This window comes from Limanda limanda, chromosome 5 (assembly GCF_963576545.1).
Source record: "Limanda limanda chromosome 5, fLimLim1.1, whole genome shotgun sequence".
Classification (NCBI taxonomy): Eukaryota; Metazoa; Chordata; class Actinopteri; order Pleuronectiformes; family Pleuronectidae; genus Limanda; species Limanda limanda.
Window position 1 is genome coordinate 10,316,756 of NC_083640.1, and position 26,008 is coordinate 10,342,763.

At 39.9% G+C, this 26,008-nt stretch overlaps 1 protein-coding gene across 1 annotated transcript in view; it reads right to left on the bottom strand.

Annotated features, from left to right (window-relative positions):
• The window catches only part of bin3 (bridging integrator 3), a 28,973-nt gene extending 5,988 nt beyond the window's left edge, over positions 1-22,985 (bottom strand). The window contains exons 1-6 of the mRNA XM_061071271.1: positions 22,899-22,985; positions 16,443-16,491; positions 15,019-15,059; positions 10,834-10,895; positions 9,114-9,250; positions 4,113-4,153 (exon numbers count right to left, since the gene is read on the bottom strand). Coding sequence (XP_060927254.1) covers positions 4,113-4,153; positions 9,114-9,250; positions 10,834-10,895; positions 15,019-15,059; positions 16,443-16,491; positions 22,899-22,906 — 338 coding nt within the window. The 5' untranslated portion in view covers positions 22,907-22,985. The remainder of the gene's footprint in view (positions 1-4,112; positions 4,154-9,113; positions 9,251-10,833; positions 10,896-15,018; positions 15,060-16,442; positions 16,492-22,898) is intronic.
• Positions 22,986-26,008: the final 3,023 nt, after the last annotated feature.

Sequence of the window (26,008 nt, forward strand, 5' to 3'; positions counted from 1 at the left end):
ATCCTGGGACTTGTTGCACTGGTTTTGTGGCTGCGTTTAATGGGAAGCAGGAATATTGTTATACAGTAAATATTCAACCCAATAGTATTAAATAAAAAATATATAAAAATTCAAGTTATAACGCTTGGATGACTAATAACATCTAAACTTTGATATTAAAGTATCCTCAAATGTATTCAGCATTAATATAAATCACGCAGCAAATGCCATTACATTAGTTCTTTTAAGTGAGGTATTTATATTCCATTTTCCTTATTTAAAAAAACCCAAAAGATTCAACATATTATATTTATTTCATCCGTTGTCCCTATCCCTAAATAAGAGTTAGGCAGGGAGAAAAGTTAACAGAGGGGAAAAAAAACAGACTCCACAGGGAGAGTGTATCACTGTTTAAATTGCAGAAATGAATCCCAGCATCATTACTAAATAAGCCAGACATGATTTATTTTGGTCCTTTCCAACATGTAAACACAAACAAGTGACAAGATTATTTACACAGGTGTTCATAAAAACTGTTATGAAGCCTGAGATGCAGCTTTTTTGAATGCACTTCATCAAGTGTGGAGGTCCACTACTACCATAGTTTATTATGTGTGTCTCTGCCTATATAGTGTTATTTGCCACCATATGTGTGGGCTTCATGGTCTGCGTTCCACTCCATGCCAACCCTTGCCCTGCTCTGTGCAGCAGATGATGGAAGCACTGGGAAGCAGTGAACGGATTGTGAAATCACAGCTGTGTCTGCCCATGATCTTACTACGAGAGGAGAGGAGGAGGGGGGTCGAGTAGAAAGTGACGCAAACTGAGGCGCAGTCTCAGACAAGCAGGGATTGTTTCCGACAGGAAGTTAAGTAAGGAGTGGTCCAGTAACTATGGAGTGACATCACAGAGCTCAGCTCAGCCCAGCCCTGCGGCCCACGCTCCACCACTATTTATAAAATACCACTTTGGCCCAGTTTATGGCAGGGGTGGATGCTGATCCTCATGTCTACTATCTGTTCCAGTGTACACATTCTTGAAGTACCAAGGGATTATGTAACTACTCTCTAGACATGACTGCTCTCTAGTTCGATCCTATTGCCTGATCACAACCAAAAGAGCCAACTTCAAGACGACACAATGGCTGATCACGTTTTCACCTGCATGCTTCACATGCCTGAACCATGCAATTTCCTCATGATGGTATGCAGCTCTAAAGTGGGACAGCGCTGCCAGCAACTGCCATGTTTCAGCACACAAAGACATCTAAGGGCCTCTGCTGGTGCAAGAGAAGGAGGACGAGCTAGAAACAAAGAGGGTTAACCCACTCCTGTCCTTTCAGTCCACTCTGTTGATACCTGTCTGTTACATTCAGGGCTCTGTACAGAAGTTACAGTAACTCAGCTCTGCCAAAGGCTCCCACACGAGGATATACAGCAGAATACGGCCATGGTTGTAGGTATTATTTTTATGATAGACTGGTCTATAAGTGTCCAGAAACTGGACATTCCCTGAATGTCCTGGCCTTTGGCTGGACAACTACCAGTCATCCAGCTAGGTCTGCATTTGTGGTCAGCCTCGTTTGAATGAGGTCCTGTGTTGGTTGAGAGCAACACCAGGCCAAGGGCACACCACTGTCCATGTGACAGGTCAGGGTGTGGTCAACAGGCTGGATGGAAATAGCGTCTGCACCAGAGAGTGTGTTTATGAGCAGCAGCCAATCCACAGACAGGCCAGTCTGACCCGTCAGCCAAGCCCAAGTCTGGTCTAGACACCCTCAGTCTAAGACACTGGCTGTCCCACTTGACTATCACCATCAAATAACCCACTGCTGCAAAACACACAACAAACCACTAAAATATGGGACTGTGCCACAAACTCAGATGAAGAACCAAGATTGTCAGCCAAGATTACATCAAGTGGCAGGTTCTGTTTGAACATGCTTGCTATGAATATAAAATTACTACCATTTGTTGTATAAATGGTTTAGAGCAGTGGGCCATGGGAAAGTCTGTGTGACGTACATGCCAGCTGAAACACCTTTATCTCGGCAGAAACCAGAAGGAGTTGGATCTGCTGCAACTTGCCTTGTGCTTTGTTGATCAAAACTCAAGACAGCTCACGCAGCCTGGATACCCGATACACCAGATGGGGGAAAAAGATTGATAACTTCATAGCAAACATCTGGAGTGTAAAAAAAAACGTAACCTCCATTCCAAAATTCAACACCAAAATGAGACCGAGTCCAATCACCGCCCCCTGCCCCAAAAATGGCATCAGCCCCAAAAGCCAAGATCAAATTCAACTATTGGCTCTAGGCCTCTCACTACCTGCCCCAGCGGCAGGGTCTTCCCCCTGATTGAGAGGGTGAAGGTGGCTTTTCCAGTCGTAGCTGAACCGAGGGCAGAGGTAAAAAAACAGGCTTGACTTCTAACTCACCCAAAAGAGCAACGGAGCAGAAAGGGCTAGGTAACACAAATTCCTCAATGCCCACGCGCTGCGCTCTCCTCCCCTCCCCTCACATAAACACAGTGATATCATTCAGTGACCCCCGCTGAGGGGATGAAATTTACGTCTGGGCCTGAGAGAGAGAAAGAGACAGAGGGGAGGAGGAGGGGGCTGTATCTTTTTGTGTGTGTTTACTGTTCATTTTACCGCACTAAGTATTAAGGACGGATGCCAAAATATTAAATAGCAGTCACACACAGACACTTTAATAACATACCAAACACACAAAAACACACAACCTATTCAACGTCTTCCATTAACATTAACATTCTTTCTCTAATTTTCTTTACAATAAAACAAGATCTGCGATAGAGTATTTTCAGACTAAGAAAATGAAAAATATTCATTAGTGAAGGACTAATGGAATCTTAATGGACGCTTTTAAGTATAGTAGCTTTTGTGTCACCGTTTTCTAAAGAAGACACTTTGATAAACGAATAACTAATAGGAGGTAAAAAGTTAATGATGAGGTCAGTTTAGCTTGGCTCTAAAACACGTTTATAAACTTTCTTACTCCGCTTGGTTTCCGAATCATGTAAATATCTTTTAACTTAATGGTCTAAAATACCATTCCTTGTGAGACCGTGCCCCTGACAAAATATGGGTAGGTGTTTGTGTATCTATGTGTTGATGTGTGTGTGTGTGCGTGTGTGTGCTGTCCTGAGACAGTTTTCCCCCTCATCCAATCCTCTGGGCCCAGGAAGCTGGGCCCTTTGCCATATTCTGAGCCTGCCCACACGTCCGCCTGCCGCCCACCAGGAAGAGGAAATTAGAACCATTCCATCCTGTCATTGCTCCGCCACCAGAGCACACGAGGAAGAGAGGGCTTTACACACACACACACACAAAAACAGACACTGACCCCACCTATTTATGTTTTACAGAGGAATCTCTTCATATTGGTTACTTTGAAAAATTACAAGTTTATGGGGCAGAAAGTTCAACACAAGCTTGTAATAGAAACCTATGCAATTGCTCTCTTACAAAGCATATGTTTAATCCTCTGGGAGGAGCAAAGAGGAGGAAGCAAAACCTTAATAAGTTCGCCGGAAGACGGGTGGGATAGTCCAACCACTCCCCTCAGTTTGTGTTTGCCTGTGTGTGCGCGCGTGTGTTAAAAAAATGTAGGCTTTAGGAATGGAATAGCACTCACTGGCTGCTCAGATGGGGGCGAGTATTAGGAATAAGAACCAAATAACCTTTCTTCCAGACGCACTAGCAACACCAAAGCAGCACCACCAGCGAAACTTGTACAAACTGCATTACTACACAGCAGGCCTTTCTGAGCTCGTGCACTGTGGCTGTACACTACATGTGTAAGGAGCAGAGTAAGGTCAAATCATGAACTGGACTTAATCTGCCCAGATATGTTTAATACTATCAGGGAATCAGGGAAATTAAGCCACAAAACTGAACTGTAATAACTTTACAACACTTTTCTGTGATTGTGCAAGGTATCTAAAAACACTTTTGTCCACCTTAGTGCTGGTCCAAACAAAAGTGGAAACTATCCATAATAACTATATGACACTGATCTGGTAAACAAATCATTTAAAGTCAACCTTTAAAATACAGCAGTAAAAAAAGAAGAAAAAAGATTGAGAGATATCAAGATGGACACTTACTTTTTCAGAGGGTCGATAACGGTCTTCTGGATCTGGTTGACCTGTAGTTTAGAAAGAACGACAATTAATGTTAGCAATAAGCACATCTACATGAAGGAAGGGACTTTATGAATTGTTATTCACTGTCAAATTGAGTTACATCAAAATTTAACTCGAAACAAAATAGCTTCTACATCTCTCGCTCATTAGCTGCAAAGTAATTTCACTGCACAAACATCAACATTCGTGTTTATTTCAAACTGAGCACTCAAGAATAAGAAAAGGGGAGGTGGGGCTTGCAAAGAAACTTTCATGACGTTGACTCTTTTATTGTACACAAGCCCCGAGGAGGAACCCCTGAATATTCATTGAGCCGACGATACAAAAGGATGGAACTGTCAGGGGACGGACATGAAAGCAAAGCCCAACTGATTTCAAATCCTGTGGAGGGCGGGCTGCCTTACAAGATGAAAGTTCTTTGCAAGCAAACATTTTAACAATAACAGTTTATATTTTCCTGCATTCTCCTTCTGGTTGCCAGAACCAACAGGGGAGGGAGGGAGGGGAAGGGGGGGTGTTAAATGGAAGTAAATGAACATCTCATCTTGAGGCCTCCAGCCCCGGCACCAAGTCTCATTGACAGAAGTTGGCGCACAATTAATAAAGTTTCACGCATCATTTACATTGCAGATTAAAAACGACTTTTACTACTACAGTCTCCAGCACAACAGAAGTTAACCGAGCAATCGAGGCGAGCGGAGAGTAAACGCTAAGAGCAACGAAGGAGAAACTAAAGCAGCGAGATGTGAAGTGACAGCTGCATGAGAACATAGAGCAGCTCCGCTAATCATATGTTCACTCTCTATTGGAAGGACAGTCAATCACACAACAACAAGGAGGCAGGATCGCAGCTGTGCTCCGTAAAAATGCCCTGACCACCTATGTGAACATCCAGCGATGCTCACTGTTTCACACGGGCAGATTTCCAAGTACAAAATGGATGATTGTGGTTTGAGGGAAAATAGAGAACCAATAACAAATAAGTACATGGGAATACACATTTTCTTTGTTTTACATATTCACACCACCACCACCACCCCTCCCCGACTTGAGCTGTGCCGCTGCTTTTAAGGTGAGAGCAAGCAGCGAAGAGGGAGAGCAACAGCGGCAGATTTGCTTAAGCAAGCTGGTGCCCTCTACCCTCTGCCCCTTCCCACAGAGAGAGAGAGAGAAGGGGGGGGTATTCCTTGGAGGCCCCGCGGAGCCTGAGGCCGGTGCTCAAGTAGCAGTCTCCATCAGTGAGTCACGGGGCAGAGGCCATCCCGGCACACAGGCCTCCCAAAAATACACACAGATCGCAGAGGAAATCAATATCCCTCCAAACGGAGCATCCTCTACTGTGCTGCCGCCATGTACACTGGGGCTCAGCTTCGGCAGCAGTGTGCCGGCGGGGCTGTGCGCCCTCCTCAGCCCCAGAAATAAACACACAGACCTGGGCCACTGCTGCCTTCATTATCGCTGCACGTTTTATCTGCTGGCTCTCTTACTTGCGAGCCCTGCGGCAGAACATCCTGTCTCAACATGGAGAAGAGCAAAGGGTGGATGCTTTTGTGTCTGTTTTGCTGGAGCAATAGGGTTTGCTGTTGGTGCCGTCAGAATCAACAGTCAGCTTGAAGGGAGATACTCGAATAGTGTTCGAGTGAGCTGTGCTGGATTTTAAACACCTAGCAAAATCCGAGGTGATATTCCACATAGCAGACCGACCAAAAAGTGCTCACTCTCTGTATTTCGCCTTTAGCTCTCTGTTAGCCACTTTACAAAAAGGAAATATACCAACCCAGCGCAAACCTGGAACTGAACGTTGTGTTACAGTGAAGACCTTTTATTCAGTAAGACTGAAAGAAGTGCACAGAAACTCAGGTGTGACCTAGCTGTCAAAATCCTCTCTGGATCAAAGTGTGTTCAAAAAACATACAACCAAGTCAAGTCAATACAGTTGTGACTGTTGTCCTCCACGAGTGAGAAACTCGGCTGGGATATAAATGCCCAACTGAATCACTGTCAAACATATCCCAGTCAAAGAGCCAAAGAGGAAACATATACACCGTGGAGACAGAAAATAGATCACCTACTATACACTATAAAGACAATGTGCCTTAAGCTACTAGAAACCGAAATCCCATTATACTGAGAGTTGATTGAAGGTCGATTTATGCTTCTTGATTGAAATTGATGTCGTAGGTCCAACAAAGTCACATACCCTGATGTGCACATTCCTAGAAATGTAACTACACATCACAGCGAAATAGGCCGCAACAGCTGTGATTGGTCAACTGGGAACCAAAGCTCTTCCATATCATAAAAAACCCAGTACTCAACCTCAATAGTTCAATGGTCATTTACATAAAAAAATTAATTGGGTTCCAACATAGAAACTTTACCACAGACATGCTTTTTGACTATTTCTTAGAATGGTGTGGGCCTCACTGTAGGCTCTGTGTCGATAAGTTGACAAGGGTACCCATGAGAGACAGACAACCATCCATCCAATCCATTATCTATACCACTTATCCTTTGAGGGTCCAGTGTGTGCTAAAGCTAATCCCAGCTAACACTGGGCGAGAGGTGGATGCACCCTAGTCTCCAGGCCATCACAAGGCCAACATGCAGAGACAAAAAACGGACCAGAGAAAAAGCTTACAATTTAAGCCGGGAGGAAAAATAAAGACTTTTATCTTGAAGGAGTCAAAACGTGATATTCAAATGACGTGTAAAGAAAGGAGTGGATTCACTGTATCCAATATATCAATTGACAGGCAAGTGCGCATGGCAGCACTGTTTAAAATTTCAAAGACAGTTAAAATGTGGAAAAAAAAGCCAATTTGATTTTGTATAAAATCTAAAGAATGTAAAGCTTCATCCTGAAAACAGTCAAACTGGCCGGAGTGCTCTTCTGGGCACTAGACCAAGCCAAGTCCTGGAACATACGCACCCGGGGTCACAAACCCACACGCTCTGTCCAACCCACATTCTACTTTGTCTGGTCACTCAAAACGGCTCCTGTAAAATTTGATGAGCTGTGAGAAAACCAGTCTGAATGACTGGTATGTTTGAGCTGAAGAAGAAAGGAAAGAAACAAAAGTGGTTTCTAGTTGCTAAAACTCCTCCATACACATTTAGTATATTTTATATATTTAGTGATATTTATATGCTGTACATTTAAGTTGCTTTCTATCTAGGAAGAAAAAAAAATCTTTACAGACTTCAAATACAAAGAATTTACCAAGCAACTTTAAGAATATCTTCTGGAAGCTCAAAACACGTCTATGAGAGTTTTTGGCTGCTGCTTCACTCACACATGTTTGGGAAGAGGTTATGGTTCGATTTTCAATGGAAAGTCCAGTTCACAGGAAGGTTTCAGAGAAAATATAAATCAACTCTCAACCTTATATGTACATTTCCAGATGGTGCCATTTCTTTGAGATCGTACACTAAAATTTTACAATGGAATAAAAAAAAAATCCACCTTTTTTCATTTTTTTCTTTTACAAAAGGTATTCATCTTCTCATCTCATTAGATTTTTGTTGTTGGAGAGGTTATGAAATCATTCTGGTTCACAACTAAATATGAAAAGAAAATAGATATTTTAAGGCAACAAATGTGAAAAGCCCAGAACACCTAACAGCGGGGCAATGAGTCAAGAAAACACAGATGGAAGAAAGTCAATCGGCATATGCCTTGGTGCGATCTCCTGTGTTGTTTGCAGTATTTTTTCCCTCTTTAAAAGTCTACCCTTCACAGAGCAGTGCCTTGAGGATGCACACATACGGTGCCACTATGATTCACATTATAACTACCTGTGGCAATGATTCTAATCAAAAACTGAAATGTACTCTGCAAATAATCTGAAGAGGCCTGACAGCCAAAGCAGAGATCTTAACAGAGTACAGCAATAAGAGAGAGGGAGAGAGAGCGAGAGAGCACTAGAAGATTGCTTAGTGTTCTGTAAAGACATGTCTGGATTTCAATGGTTGCCCCTTAGGACAAAACATGCAAGTGTGAAAAACACAAACATTACAAGAGACACTGCAAATCAACAAATACTCTAAATATCTTAATACACACAAAAAAATGCGTAGGACCATATTTTCCGGATGGCAATGTCAGTTTGGTTCTGCCTGTCAGATTGTCAGTCAGCTTGTTGGCTTGGTCTGAATCTTTGGTGATTCCCTGCTTGCTCTTTCATCAAGTGTTAACACCAACAGAAATGTAATGCTGCAGGACTTCTGTATTATAAATTCAAGCTCATGGCAGCTGCTCCTCTCCATAAAAAAAAAAAAAAAAGGAAATAACTGACTTTCTGCTGCAACCTTTCAAGAAGATATGGTGTGAACCGTCAATGTAAAACAAGAGCTGAACTGAAGCCAAATCTTTGTTTCAATAAGTAATCCAAGCAATACACTCGTCCACTGCACATGCAGCGAAAAGAGTTACTTGTGTGAATTTTGCGGTAGGGCATGTTTTCCAGTTAAGAAAAGGCCTTTCTATTGTACGAGTTATTTTAGACTCCAGTGAGTCACAAATGCATCACTTTTCACAGCTGATACCCAGTACCCTGAGCTTATAGAGGATGATGCCACAGATGCTTTTCAAAACCAGCAGAAGGAAAGACATACGGGTAGTTTTTAGTTGACAGGCTGCACAATATTGACAGATATGAAAACATGTACTATGAACAGAAACTTGGGCAGTTTTGTACTATGTATGTCTCAGTAAACACATTTCATCTGATTACAGTTTAATACCAATGACATGAGCCTACAAGACAAGAAAGAGGATGTTTTTAGAACATAGCTAATGAAATAAAGATAGAAGGTATCCATAGTCTAATAAAATTGTTAGTAGACAATCAGCTATTCGTTCCACATTGATCTGTTTAGCAGTTTTATTAAGGCACTTTTTCTTTTTTGGACTTTTCAGTTTCCCAGGTAGTTTATAAAAACTGTTTGAATGAGTCTGACCTTTTCCTGGTTGAAGGAGTCCATCCTCCTCATGGCCGTATCTAAAACCTTCATGGATTCCAGGAAGGCCTGGTCCTGCTCACACAGCGGGTTACTCAGCAGGTCTGCAGAGATCTTCACTGCTGCTTTGGACATGGCTGGTAGAAACATACAAAGCAGAGAACACTGTTAAAACTTTGTTAAATAGCTTTGTGAAACGGCCATCACGTAGATTACAGCACAGGTTTTTTTGATAAATCAAATTTAAAGGCATTTTTTTTTACATTTTTCTCAAACCGCGGGGGGTCACTTTTGTGGATTACACTAAGGCTTTAAACGTTTCATCAGTATGTGCATTTGCTTGTGGTAGGCTTTTCAAAAGTGAGCAAAAAGTAAAATGGCACAGTGCAGCCCCCATTGTAAAAAACTTGAGGGGGTAGTGGGGCTGCCTGCCGTGTTGAATATTCACCAGAGCCCCAAGAATCTTTACAGCGTTTCTACACTGACAGCACCAATTACTGTTAATCTGCACTCTTGCCACTTTGTTTAGACACAGAGCATATATCAGATTATGGCTTCACTGTCACAATAAATGAGCTGCACTGGCGGAAACACAAGTCGACAGGAGAGGCTGTGGTGAAAATGAGCTTCCTGGGGATCTGGAACATTCACTGGTCTCTTTTCACACTCTGTGGATTCTCTCAAGACCAATTTTCAACCGATCAATTATTGGGGTGTCATGTTTCTGCATCGCTTTTTTGACAAGTAACAAATTGCTTGATTTGACCTTTGCCTGATATGATTGAGAGACATGTTGGTTATAAATTTATGAAAATCAAAAATTGACCCCAGGGTAATGATTTTATTATTTGTAGAAATGTGTAAATAAGTGAAATTATGTCACATGTTATCATCTATGCCTGAAACAGATGAAACAATTTTATTAGCATGAAAAGCAATTATATCAGCCGCTTTCTTAGTAAGCCTGACTGAAACTGTGAACAGGAACAGCCTTTAACATATATTATGGTCCGTCTACAGCTCATTTTCAGTGGGTTCAATAGTTCTGACTTGATAAATGCTGTCCGATATAGAAAGCAGTGTATTTAATGTAGTGCTGACATGCAGAGTAGGTCCAGCTCTTTGTTTGGTAGCAGTTGGTGGAGACGGGACCTGTTCGACAGATGGAATCCATTAACGATAATGAGGGCTTGACAGCTACGACACTTTGATGATGCAAACATCCATATTCCCGAGCACAAAGGAGAGGAAATGAAGAAGCCTCTCTCTCCTCCATCCGTCTCCACTCCTCCACCCTCACAACTGACGACTAACCGCAGGGCATGTGTACTGCTACTTCCCAAATATACAACTCCAAAACCAACAAATAAGCAGATAAAAAGTAAACATGGTTTTTGTGGCAGACAAATGTATGAATAAATGAAGGCAGAGATGGAAGACAAATCAAGTCCTAACCGAACACTGCACAAAAAGATCCACTCGTGAATCCAAAACCTGCACAAAGTGATAACCTATAAAAACCTATACAAATTATTAAGGCGGAGGCCTGAGCTCTCATTTGTCAAGTTGGAGAGCTGACGCACCACCAAACAAACCAAGACAACCAGGCGCCTTTCTAGCCATGAAAAAAAACCTGCCAAGCAACATCAAGTATGTCGGTGAACAAGTGGAGATCAATTGCACACCAGGCGGTAACACACAGGTTGGGTGCAGAACACACCTAAATCAGCCTCAGTGCTTTTCTTCATGTCCTTGTGAAGCTTTTTCGTCTGATCCTCCAGCCTGTAGGACAAGAAGAGGAGAGATGATCAGCAAAGCTTCTGCTGTGATAATAAAGCACCAGTGGTCCTGACAACAATGGGAAACATGAAGTGAAATACATTTGAAAAACAACAGCAATGTCAGACGTAGAATAGGAAAAATTGTGAAAAAAGTACATCAAGTCCACTCCATATCATAATATACAAACATATATATATATATATATATATATATATATATATATATATATATATATTTCATTATTTTATTTTATTCACTAAAGCTACATTGACATAGAAAGCACCGGATCAAAAACCCAGAAAAGGAAATGAGTGTATAAAAATGTTCAAGAAGGAATTACACATTTCATTGATTCCATATAAAATGTTATTATAACATCTGTTAGCTTATTAACAACACAGGGAATCGTTCTTGTTGCTGTCAACTACATTTGCGTTCAGAAGCATTATTGTATTCAATCATTCCCCTGCACACATTCCATTGATGGGTGTTAAAAATGGCAATTACCAAACTATGGAGGCTGAAAACACATGCCATTCATTATATCAATTACGGCAAATGAAGGGTTTAGAATCTCCCCTGAGACTGCTTTCATATCACTTCTCCTGGTTTGATGAAAAAAGGGAATGTGATGGGGTTTCATTTGTATCATTGCTTTGAGGGATTATATTAACTAGATAGACAATAGCTGTGTAACGTCAGGTCTCTGGTGGGGACGCTGTGTCCAAAGGTCATAAAATGTAAACACACCAGTCACACACATATGGCTGTTTGGGAGCTGAAATACAAAAATGGAAGCAGGTTGCTTCTAAATACAAAGTTTTGGCATTTCTGCACTGACATTGACTGTTAACACTGTTTATCTCACAGAGTGGGGCAAACAAAGAATGAAACCCAAACTCTTTTTAAATGATATTTTCTTATTGATAGGACATAAACATATATATATATACACAGACAAATTAGATTGTGATCTGTTGTCATTTTAATTTACATGTTTGTTTCCATAATAAAGTGTAAATAGGGTAAAAAATCAAAGATATCAAAATAAAACGAGACAAATAAAGGGTAAATACATATCATTAAAATGTTCTTATAATTTGTCCTCTACACGCTTTAGTTTGCCTCAATGTTTTTTTCAGGATTTAATACTGAATTGCAACACACCACATGGAGGTGGTTCCAAAAATGTAATTTGCAATAAATGATGTAACTTCATCTCTTATTGTTCTCGCCACGCGAAAAAGAAAACATTCTGTCAGAACAATCTCCACAGTAACTTGCTGTATCCCTCTCATCTATTAGATGTAACTGGTTTTCATACACCGAAACACCCGTCCTCTAATGTATTCAAAATGTATGTTAACATTTCAGATATTCAGATATAGGCATTTCTAATTGCAGCGAATGCTACTCACATTATAGTCAACATTATCAGCAATATTTCAGGCAGGATTTAGTCAATGTCTAATATTGTAATTAAGATTGCTTCTTGTTTTTATGATATATTATAAGTTGCCAAGAAAAATGCATTATCAGTGTGCATGTAGACCAGGAAAATCCATGCACCGTGAGGAGGTCAAAACTGTTTTTTTCTGTTTTATTTAGAAAGAGCTTTTAAAAGCTAAACATAAAGACGATTCTAAAAATGCTTCTAGACAACATCTAGAAATAACAATAAGTGACTGTATAATTTCTGTCTTTTTGATGGTGGCAAACAGTAATAGTTTAGAAATAATATATAACTACACTTTGCTTTGAATGGGACTCTGAATGCCCGTGAAATTAATCGAGGGCATCGTGTAAAACCAACCGAAACTAAAATAGCGTTTTGCAAATTGGCTGACACAATTAACACTGTAACATAGGAGGCAAATATGAGAGGAGTAAAATTAACAATATTACTGCAAATGCCTGCCAGTCATGGAGATCCAGTTTTAAAGGATAGTGGGTGAAAGCATCTCATCATGTTAACAAACTAGCCTGCTACGAGACCAACATCTGTACACTCATGGTGTGTTCTTAAAGAGATTGTTGTTGCATGTGACACCCATGTTCCAGGTAGTGACTCCCACTTTACAAAGTGTCACACAATGCTGTGGCATCTTTCCTACTCTGTCAGCACCGGAGCGAAGAAGGCAATCTGGATTTGTACCGATGAGCCTGGAGTCTCTCCAGGAGGTGCTAATAGAGCGGCCTGGTGGAACAGCTGCTGCTCCTTCCTTGTTGGGCATGTGCAGCTACAATCACCTGTCCACATCACCTACTACTGCATTTTATGACTTTCACACACAAACCCTTTGTATGACACTAGATAATGAAGAAGCAGTCAACAATGTTTGACTGCTGTCACCAGTCTTTTTCTTTTGAGTAATATCTGGTGAGTGGATTTCTCAACCAAGGCAAAGCAAACTCAGGAATCAAACTTCCAAGTGAATCAAAACCACAAGATTATAGCCTTTTAAGAAGCCTATTTACATTACTTCATTTATTCAGGCCACTGCAATATTTACACGAGCAATTCAACCTGGCAAATGTTCAGAAAACTGAATAATTAATCCTAAATGACTTTTCCTCACTTCAACAACCCTTCTTGATAAGTTGGTTGGATACCCCAATTAATAGGTATGGTCATTGAGCCAGTAAGCACTCAACCTGCTAAATAAGGATTGAGGCTGTCACGTGTTAATTGCATGTTTTTGTTTTGTAATTGATTTTACAACATAATTATTTTTATGAATACATTAATAACAAAAACACATCACATTTCTGATCAAAATGCTTAAGCATGCTTTATAGCTATATTCTGTAAATGTGCTGCTGAGCATATTATGTCTATAAAAATAGTTTTAGATTCAATTAATTGTTATCATTACTACTATGTCACAGGTCATATTACACTAATTGTCTTAGGAGAGGTGGAGATGTCGTGGTTTAGGCCTCCCAAGAATATCTAAGCCACAGCTAGACCATTACATGTGGATATGGATCTCTAGGGTGGAAACTTAAATGTCTCTACATGCCTGCCGCTCTGACTCATCTATAAGATGTATTGGCACCACACCTTGCTGATAAAGGGCCCTCCTACTCAACAAAACCTGAGAGGGAAATGGTGCTCCCACTCATTCTGCAGGGCCCCTCAGGGAGTTTCAAGAACCTCTGCCTCAACAGTAAGGGAAGGCCTGGGTGTTTTTAGGCCTTGGATTCATAAGTGCCCGGAACCCCTCTCGCCTTTGTTTCATAGAAAATGTAGCTCAATCATTTTACGACTAGTTAAGTATTACCTGTTAATGGGTGAAAGAGCCCTGAGGATGTCTATGTGTGTACAAACTGATGAAATACTTGAACTTTATTGAACTACAGGCAAACTTTCATATCATTATAATGTTGAGCTGAAGCCTAGATTTATCAGAGGATAAAAGGACCATCACATGCAAAGTAAACTATCTTACTCAGTTTGAAATTTCACAGTTAAATCTCTTTCACAGTTTAATGTTAAAGGGAAAAAAGTGACTAAACACAGCAGGGATTGGCAAATTGTGTGGGACCAAGAAACTGTACTGTACATGTTGTGCGTGATGATCTTGGTGCTTTGTAAACTACCAATATGTTTCCATTATCTTCATTGCAGTGTGCATGGTGTACATTTCTTACTTTTTCTGAGACCAGTTTCACAATCACCTGAATAGATAAGTGGTCTAAGACATTTGGATGCTTTAGTTCCTAATATCAATAATACAATTGTATTAAGATTAACAAAGGAAAGTGGGCCAATCCCACATTGGATACAGCAGCAGGCTGATGAATACCATTATAATAGAAAATATAGAAAGCCATTATGCTGCAAATTTAACTTTCTTTAAAATCGCTTCTCATTAGAATATTACTCTTGTTTCATTTTAAATTAAACGTTGAAGATTTTTTTTCATATTGGCACAAGGAGGCCTCTGGGAGGAATATGAGTGTGCATTATGTGGGCACAGTGATCACCTCTTCTCCAAAGTGAAGGCAACAAAATACAGTTTTACCGAACACATATTGCAACACACACAAAAAACATCAGTTAATTATAAAAGCTGTAATACTAATAGTAGTAATCAACATCGACAAAATACGAACTTACTTTTGGAGTTTGTCATATTCACGCTCAAAGTCTCTTTCGACCTACAAAAAAAAGAACAATAACCATTTGAATTATTTCACAAAAGTGTAATTTTTTTAAGAAGATTATTTATCATGAGACATGCACACACTATAATCACAGAGCCATTTACTGACCACAGACCTTGAGGACATACAATATGCAAGAGGTTAATCGTTGAATAATTTTGGAGGGAAAGAAATCCTCTTTATACTTCCACATTATCTGAAGAATATTAAGATAAATGAAAAGGATAAAAAGTTATCACATAGTTTGAAATGTACCACTTAACCTGCAACAACCTTTGCAGGTTTATGATTACCTAGTTGATGCTGACTTGAGGCTTGAGATTGAAAACTTAACTATCTTCAATCTTTACTTGAAAAGTCCCTGGGTCTTGTTCTTTCTCTGGGACTTATGCAAACCTATGACTGAAGATGAGTTCCAGTGGTTGAACTACAGGTGAAATAAATCAAGCTCCAGGGTGAACAAGGGCTTTGACCGCTTGTCCAGCTATGTCTCTAAAACATGTCACGTGGGTTACAGAGACCTCAGGGGCGTCTTTCTTGTGGTTCTGTGGGCTCCTGGATGTAAACACAGAGGCCAAAACACTGAGGGAGGCAGTTGACACTTTGTCACTAGGTGATCATCTTACTGGGCAGCCTCTAGCCCACTCCCTGGTTTTTGCTTAGGATGGCACAGGAAGCTGGAAACCCAGTCTGACAGTGCCTGCCGGGCCACAGACCCATTAGAGTGGAAGTGGTTTTTCCAGCAAGGAGAACACCCACTCACTGTTACTTCAAGGTAACCACCTCTGCCCTCCTGAATGGCTCAGACAAACTGGCATCCAATAAGTCTTTTGGCTGTGGGACTCTGATGACTTTATTCAGAATGCTATTCATGTTGTATATACAATTTGTTAAACTTAACTATAACTTACCCTTAACCAAAGCAGCTCTTTACAAATGTTTGATTTATATAGTTTCCCATTGGTTATCTAGACTGCGGCAGCCCGCCATACTATAATAGTTTCATAATGAACCTTTTTTTTTTTCTTCTAATAACATAAATGATCTCTAACTTTGTGTTTTGCTCCGTTGCTGTTTATATGTGTGCAGCATTATTTGCAATGCTATTTGCCAAATGCTCGCTCGCGATATTGTCTATTAAGTTGTTACCCTTCATGCAAAAAAGTTAGACCTCATAGTTTCAGCTGCAGTCCACTCTCACACAATACTCTCTCTTTCACTCTTATGGCCACGGTCAGACACATGCAAATGCAGCCTGGCTTCACAACGAGTTTAACGTTGGTGAACTTTGCCAAGGACATTTGCCTGCATTCAGGTCTGTGTCTCTACGACATCGTTGTGAGTGATAAGGCAATTTAGTGTACATTTGTGACTTACAGTTTTAGAGAGAATCTGCTTCTTCGGCTGTCCAATCTTAAAGGGAATCCTGAAATGGCAAAAAAAGACATGCAACATTAACATGTGGCAAATGTCTACCTAAAGGGTGAAATTACTGAATGCTTAGATTGTCATCAGGTATATGACCGCAAGTCTTAAGGTCACAGACAATCTGAAACTGTTAATCACTGTCATCATCTGGCTCCCAGTGCAAGCACATATCACTAAACGGAAGACTTTGTTAGTGCTTCTCTATGTGGCTTTACTGCATGAACCTGGCTGGCAAACAAACACAGATGCACTTGCTGTACTGCATATCAAGAAAATAGTCAACCTAATTCAGAGTGGCAGGCAGACAACACAATATATTGTATATAAAAAAGGTACAACCAGGACACTGACTTTACTGTAAAAGATCAACATCAAAACATGTCATGAGGTGTAGTGTAACTGGGGTAGTTGGGCCTATTTTTCAGATTGAAATACAAACTTTTCTTCACTCTTGAAAGAAAAAGCGACAAATCGAAACTATAGTTTTGGTAACAGAAAAGGGAACCGGCTCCTTCTTAGTTAAAACATAATCTTTTATCCCCATTTCAAACCCAAGCCTGTGCCTTAATAAGTTGCTACCGAGCATCACAGTGCCTTGAGAATACATGAGACAGAAAACACTGCCTTGCCAATGTGCTTGGCTGTAGGTTGTTATTGATGTGACACTAATGGCCTGAAATCTAAGCTTTATGATGGACAGTTGCTGCTGACAGGCAGGGTGAGGCAGCAGCTGCGTCAAAAGAAAGGTGTGTAGAATAATGAGATGGAAAAGAGAGGGTGTGATGTAGGGCCTCGTTGTGCAACCCGGGAATGCTACTGATGTGTGAGGAAGATCCTTTTGATGCAACTCAATCACAAAACTCAACATGGTCAAATAACAGCAGGATTAATCTAGTTAAAATAACACCGGTGTCACTAGCACCTCATGTATCAAATTTGTCTCTTGTATTTTATGGCTTTGTGCTTGAGGTTGTATAAGTATTAATGGTCTTGACCTGACTTTTAATGAAGATTTGAATACAAAGTTTAGCCATCTGAATGTGACCCAGTTACCAATGCCTGAGCATGTATAGTTGCTTTTGGCTCAGGAAAGTAGTTTCACCCACTGTGTCATCATCTGGGTGAGCCAACACGGAAAATAACCTCAGAACCTCCCAGCTCTATCTAATGTGACTCACCTTTCTGTGATTACCTGATCTGTGCACTATAACATCATCCTGAATACCTTACTACGTACGTTATTTGTATTAGTAATTGTAGGGGATTGCTTTTCCAAAACACAACAGCAGCATCAATTTATAGATAGTTTTTAGAATGTAAACACCCTGAGTTATACTCTCTTAAAGCTACAGTAAAGGGTTAGAGAAGTTATCATCATAAGATTTAATTATGAAAAGTATTGAGTCCTAGATTGGTAATGGAGAAAAAATAAATAGTAAATAAATATATATATATATATATATATATATATATATATATATATATATATATATATATATAAATAAATGTATGTGTGTTTGTGTGAGAATCAAGGCCATATTAGGTACTATATACAATAATACTAGAATGAACTACAAAAGAAAACGAAGACACTCGTTACTTTGAGGGTCATTAAAGAATTCATGTAAAGTAGATTTTGATCTCATTAAATACTGCTGAATGAATAAAGATAAACTAACAAATAAAAATGCAACAGCAGTGTATGTGTCCACTGCAACAATAAACATCTATAATTGAAATTTACAGGACCGTTATAGAAATCTCTTGAAAATTAGGCCACTTAGCAGCTTAACAATGCTACAACACAGCTCATGAGTTTATATTCAACAACAACTGAGTACACTGTTACTTTGTGACTTTGGTCTGTTGCAGCATTACAGAAGCAGTCAAAGTGATTTTGCTTTTTGGATTTTTTGGTGTTTTTCTATCAACAATACAAGGCAACAGCTTCTTGATGTTGCTCTCCATTGGTGGGTGTGTCAGGGAGAAACTCACAACATCCACAGCAAAGAACCCAATGGAAGAGTAAAGTACAAACACTGGAATGTTCCAAATAGCCGCCAATGTATTATGAAACATATATTTAAATGTTTTATATAACTGTTTGCTTTCAATGTTCTCTTTAGCTACATCTTGGCAGAGCGTACCATGACACGATTTGTTTCTCTGTGAATGTCTCTGGGACATTCAGAGAGTCTGTCCAAGTTTAACTATATTAGTGCGGGTTTTCCCTTAAAAAGACCAAATGATACATTTGCGTTTAAAAAAAATACGTAGGAGAGCTCTTAATTTTACAGATTTAGATTATATCCACTTCTACAAAGAGCCAAAGTAAAGTGGTCATTCTCTTCAACTGCCCATGAGAACTGGCAAACACACCGCGTGAAGTGTGCTTCAGGGAAGGAGAGGGAAAATGTAACAGGCAACCAGAGGGAGAGAACTAGAAAGAGGGAGGATGGTAGTCACTGTGAGAATCATTCCTACTGTTTCTTCACACAGCAATATTTCTGTAGGGGCTGTCAGATTTAGAAACATTGGGAAGTCAGTTCCTGTGAACCAAGAACTAGTGTTTATCATGGCAGAGGCCTGGCCACAAGACCGATAAAGAAAGAAAACTTGTGTTTTATGCAAATTGAAGTCCAATTTTTACTGCAAACCAATGTAAGCCTACTGATGGCAGGCGTGGGTAGATCAGCTGAACATTGGCTTGGTATATTGTGTTGAATATGTTAGACAATTTGATAAATATAGTCAGTGTAATATCACTACATGTAACAGTCTTTCGAGGATTCATTTACCAATATTCATTATTTCCAACAAATAAAAGTGAGCCAGTAACTTGAGATATTTGTAAATATGTTAGCTTTAGGAAATTGCAGTGACTTATCAAAGGTAACCTGTTGTTGACATTTTTCAGTCATTGTCCATTTCCTGGCCCAGATGCATCTAACACTGCTTTGTTACACATTTGCTGTCACTATCAACTCATTTACAGAGCTATCTGATCTTTGCTGTAATAGGCTACACGTCACAGCCGTCAAATCAGCACGTAGGCATGAACAAAGACCTAACAGTCTTCTCTATCCTGCACTGACTGGAAGAACCAATGGCTTTTCACTAAAACTGCAAATGTGTATGCCATTAGAGGGATAGTGCATCATTCGACCTTAGATATTCCACGGAGCACAGAAGGCTGCTTGAAGATATTAGGAAGTGGAATTGTTCTGATGATGACCCCAAAGTCAAACCTCTCACGTCACAGAGGCAAGTGTGCAGGCCCTACTGGAATGCATCAGTCAGCACAGACCATAAAAGACCCTTTGACTTGTCGAGAGCCCCCACTCTTGACCTTGTGTTTGGCGTGCGTGCTGGTTGCAGCGTCGCTTGCCAGCCATTGACTCTCTGACTGAACTGAGTGACGCAATCTTGATTAGTGTCATCCCTAAAAATGACACTAAGGATGTGTATTAAAAAGCAATTAAATGTGCACGCACGTCACGGGCATACTGAAGAATTGAACATACATTTGTGCATTGTGAGAAACAAGCACTGAATTTAAAGAAAGCTCATTTTAAAATCAACAGCCACTCACAATTGAAGACTACTCGGACAAAGTTTCCCATTCTTCTTAAAAGTAACATTAGCAATAGCTGAATTCATACTAATACCATGGAATCCAAAACATGCTCTCCTAAGAAGAAGACACAACGATCATGGTTATCACCTCCATAGCTCAAAAGCATAAAATGAGCAGAGTGATATATCAAATGGTTACGGTCATAACAGCAATTTTTCTTTGCCTGTGTTCAGCTTTACACTTTCTATGAAAGAAAAGGAAACTTGCCACAACCTTTCTGACACATACAACAGATTACACACCTTGCTGAGCCGGATGGGCAAATGTATCCCAGTAACAGAAAACAAATATTGCCCTGGAAACATGCAACAACATGTTGCAAAAGTCACAATACAGCCTACTCAAGTAAAGAATATAATACACAGATATACAGTATACATACAGACTATACGAGACTTAAGATGAGAAAAAGCTGTCAGTCATAAGTTAACACTGACACCCTTGACTAAAGTTTTTATTGTCTCCAGAGATAACTTTGGTAGTGTGCTGTGTGTGCCTATCTTGACATGTATTTAAATAAACGTGTCAGAGAGAAGAGTCAAGAATCCGCAATGCATTAAACAAATTCTGTAGTGGTTAAATGTTTTTTTTTCTTTTCTTGTTCCCATTTGCCTGAAAATTATAGCACGGCCTAATTTGCTATTGTTTACTCTTCAGGAAGGTCACCAGCTCCCTGGAAGATGTCCGAGTGACGGCAGACTCATCTAGTAGGTTAGTTAAGAGACCAACTAATTACTCCACTTGTCTTCATTCAATGAACTCCATGATGTTCTGTGGCTTTTGTGAAAGATATCTTGGAGATTGATGGAATGGATTTAAATATGTGTTTAATACGCCTCATGTGACACCAAGCAGCAGCTGCCACACTTATCGAGACCTTTTCGATTACATTGTGTGCACTGCCTTTTTAACATAGTGAGGTTCATTTACACGTCGCTGCTGATTTGAGCAAATTGTTGTTCAACCTGTAAACTGAAGCAAAGTGGTGCTAAATGTTTTGAGACTGCAAGTGGCCATGGTTATCATCTTTATATTCCTTATAAGATCTGTTAGAAACTGTTCTTCTGTATACTGTACTGTAGCTTCATGAAATATTGTCTGAAAATGAAAATCTCTGATGACAACAAAAGGTGACATCTGGAAATTCATAGCTGTCGTCCAAACCTTCAGACCAATGAACAAATATATATATATATATATATATATATATAATCCAGACAAGATGTGCATTAGATGTGCAATACATTACTCAGTCAAGAAAAACACCAAATAGTAATATTTGAATAACTGGCAAGAGAATAAGTTTGACATTTTCACTTGATAAACTAATAACAATCATTTGAGTTAAACCAATATTGACCTTTGTGGGTAGATGCTGATAGTGATATTAGGGAGTAAATACCGAATATATCAGCATATTATGTGCTCAGTGACTCCTAAGATGTCGTTATCAAACCCTTATGACAAAGAAATCTAATTGAGGCTTGATGCGTTTACATTTTGACCATAAAGTTTATTAGAGATAACTACAAATGAAAAGAAAACGCAACTACAACCACATGTATAGAACTTTAGTTTAGAAAATGTCATGTAAATGTAATGCGAAAGAAACGCAGATAGCATTATGTCAGTGTAAGGCTCATAAAGGAGATATTATCAACCACCTGATATATGGGATGGGCTCTACCATTCACCAGTGTTGTGGTTGACTACTTTAGATTGATGACTAATAGATTAATCATCGAATAGTTTCCACTGCAATGCTTATGAAGTGTGGGGCTCTATTGATGGATGACGAAGGCACCTCCTTGTAAACATGCCAGAGACTGGGGCTGCACACACAACTGTGTTAGCACTTGTCTAGATCCCAGTAGGTAACTTCAAACACATCGATGGTGAGACAAGAAGTCCAGCGAGCAACTATCAGACTGGTGCCGACTTTACCAAAACAACATTGTAGATACTTATACCTGAAACACCCAGTTTCGTTAGCAGCAGTCAACATGTTCAGGATACCAACAAAGTTATCTGGCTAACTACACTCGTGGTAATAACATCAATTGTGCCCAAGTGTGCGCCACATAAATAGACCATGCACAACAACACGTAATCTCATCGGTAATGAGTGCGCAGGAGAGTCACAGGTAACAACCATAGATATATATAAAGAAGTGTTCATATCTGTGGTAACAACAATCCTCCTGAGGGTAGAGATGAAGCTGACAACATGCTAACGTTAGCTACAGACAACTTCAGTTCCCTTTAAATGGCTTCACTGCTGACCCAGCTGACAACTGCATTACGTTCCCATGATAAGCTTAAAGAACGAGTAGTTTATCCGAACAATACACACAATCAGCTTTAGCTTCGGACAATGTCTAGGTCTTGTTTTCATGGACTTCTGTCTCACTTATGTTTCAGCAACTAACCAGCTAACTAGCTAAGCTACTGTAGCAGGCTGTACCGGACACTCGTGTGTGGAAGTTTGTGACAACTGTCGCTTTGCTAGCGGGTATTAAACAAACCCTACGCTGCCTTTGTGCAAGGCATCGACACCTGAAACGCTGCTTCACGACTTTGTGAGTCTATACGACTTGTTGTCCTCGTTAGCCGTGAGTTACACAAGCTAGCGCTAACTGTTTGTGTAGCGCTTCCGGGAAATAGCCGGAGCCCGGTTGGCGAGCCGTCAGCTCCTCGGTCATTATTATTAGTTTACTCTCTATGAAACTGAAGTTTTCCATCTATAACAGAGCAAGGGGAATACATACCAGCTCATTTTGAGTGAACTTTAACTCCGGTTTCACTTGGTTGTTATATTTTCTTCCGAGGACCTCATCCCTTTGCCCCAGTCAACAGGCGGGGGGGGTAAACAGGAAGTCCGGTGCGGTGCCAGGCTGCCCGAGCTTCCTCTCCGGACTTTAATTCTTCAACCACAGAAGTTATGATCATGTCCGCGGTGTTATTATGTGTTTGTTCATGTATTTCATATTAACCAGTTTCATATGTGTGTTGGTGCGTGCAAGTGGAAGACCCAAGCAGACGGAAGGCAAGTGATATTTTTCTTTATTCAAGTACTTACATAGAAATAACAAAACAATTGCATTACAACAAACCGAAGTGCCAAGTAAACAGGGGAGCACATCCTCCCCATCACAAGGATATAGTAAAATTCATTTCAATATTCAGCTCATCATAAAAGGACCTTATTATAAGGTAATAAAAACATGAAATAGGTTAAAGACATCCACAACATTTTAAACAAGACCTCTTGTTTTCTTTAAGAACAAAAAATTAAAAGAAAAGAAAAAGCCAATAGAACAGTTATCCCAGTGTGTGTTTCCAGTTGACTGTCTTGAGTAGTTGTTATCCCATTTCACCCGATGTGACTTTTTATTTTTCATGCATAATAAAGAAATGAGCACCACCACCCCACAGCATCTGGAGGGGGCAGCACTTGGGAAAACGTTTTCCGTGCACATGCAAACATGAGGATATACTGTAATGAAAAGGAAACACAACACAACAGAAAACAGTGAGTATTGACTCCATCCGAATACCAGTGTCACTGTAGAAGAACACACAATCCCTGAAGCCACACTGTAGTCCATAAAATGACATGAGTAGTCCGTAATATCTACACATTATTGAAATCTCTTCAAGCATGAATTGTGTCTTTTTTTATTATTGTTTTAAATCCTCTAATTATTAAACGGTCATGAATGAGCCCAAGCCGTTTGCCCTGCCCGAGGCCAACACCCAGGACGCTGAATCAAACAGTTAAACACAAACATTAGCACAAGGCTGCCTTCCACTGCGAGCAGGCTGAGGTCACATGTACGATTTGTTGCGCCTGTGCAGCTCTCATCATGCATTGTTTTTGATCAGCTAACCCTGCAACCCACTTTGGCACAAAGATGGCTGCTGATGCTGGCTCTCATCCAACACGCAGCAGAGAACGAGGATGAGGCAAATTCCAATTTCAGAGCGTTCAGCTGCCTACTTTTGGACAATAGAACATTAAAAATACACAAACTAATGCGTCTCTTTGAGAAGCGTTATCAGGGGGAGGGGGGTGTTGCTCAAATCAACAAGTCACTGATATTTGTCTATAGCATTCACACTTTACACAGAAGGATTCAGAAGAACATGGTACAGCCTGTATTGTTGTTCAACCACCAAACTATATTGACGGAGCGGGATGGGGAGGGGGGGACAATTGGGTCGCTTACAAAATCTATCCGACCAGTACAGAAATGTCACGGAACAAAAGTGACAGACAGTCAGATGAGATGACAGATGAAATATTGAGTTAGCTAAATTGTAATTACACGGCTTCATTTAGACGTGGAAATGGTTTGGTGGAGTCTCCGACTCGCTCAGCATCAGTCCTTAACACAAAGCAACAAAAACACAGTTTTCTCAAAGGGGAGGCCACATTCTCTATACTGTAATTAAAAAGAGGTCCACACTCACCAGCTAAGTGTCAAATCTGGAGCACACAAGATCATAATTTTTGGTCCAAATTGTCCAGAGAATATAACAATCAGTGTCTAGCATCAAATTATTCTTGGTAAACATTAAATTTAAACATTTTGTTTTTCTCATCACCTCATCGACTACATATATTTGTTTGAGCTGACTCCATGAAGCTGTCTGCCACAGGATGATCACATTAGAGGACATGTAATCTGGCAAATCCCAATGCATTGTTTAAATATTAGTTACGATCGAGCTGTAATCTGAAAGAAGGAATACTCTGTGATTTAATGTGTAAAAACATAGCAAGAGTTTGTTAAGCTGCGATTTCAGTTGCATCTGCTCAGAAAAGTTTCATTAGCCGATGACCATTTATGGAGTAAAAGAACGTATTTTTCACAATACAAAACTATTGATTTACAGTTGGTAGTTGCAGGGTGTGTGAACTTTTAAACTATCTCTAAAAATGCTAGGAGGTCTGTTCATTTAACCATGTAGATGAGTTGAGAAAAGACTCTCTGAGGCCAAATTAATTGGAAAATAAGTGGACACTTGCCAGGAAGCTCAGCAGTGAAAACTGGTTGTTACAGGAAAGGGAAAGCGTGGCCTTGGAAGCTCGTTTCTGTGATCACTGTGTTCTCCGTGGCACTGCTTTCCTGAACCTTTCCTTTGGCCTTTGCATTTGTCAGTCGATATTTTCTTTAAGCCTGATTGCTGTGTCTGCTGACTGGTACAATATTATTTCTCATTCCCAGTTGATAATAATGTTTATATAAATTCTTTGCCTCACATGCACCATACACGTCTTAATAGTCAGAGAGCACAGCCAACAATTGGAAATACTAGAGGGAGAGAACAAGGTGTCCCTTTTTTTATCTCTTTTTGAGAATTATTTTTTTGTGAATTATTTCATTACCACGACATGATAATTTATGGTGTTGTCAGAACCAGTATTTTTGCCATCTGTGTCTTGTGCTGGCTTCGAGTGAAGTACATATCTTGATATTAATAGCCTTTTTGACCAAAAGAGTATTCGCTGCCATCTGAGTTATACCTTTTTACATTTGCTCCTCAAAGCCATAATATGGAACCCTCCTATTTCTAGAGGTAAAGCAAAGCAACATTTTTGAGGAAGAGCTATTTTATCAAATGTTGTTATTGTTGTCGATATCAATATAAAACATGAGATCTGAGAGAATGGTAAAGATGAGTCTTTACAAAATTCATCATCACTAAATTGAGGTATTCCCTTCATCATTACAAATATCAATAAGGAGTCAAATCTAAAAAATACTGGCATTGCCCTGTCGTATATTTAGTTTGAGAAAGGATTCATTCATTTCTTCTGTGACATCTATTTGAGAACAACTAGTGTTTTCTATAAAAGGGGAAGATGTTTTAA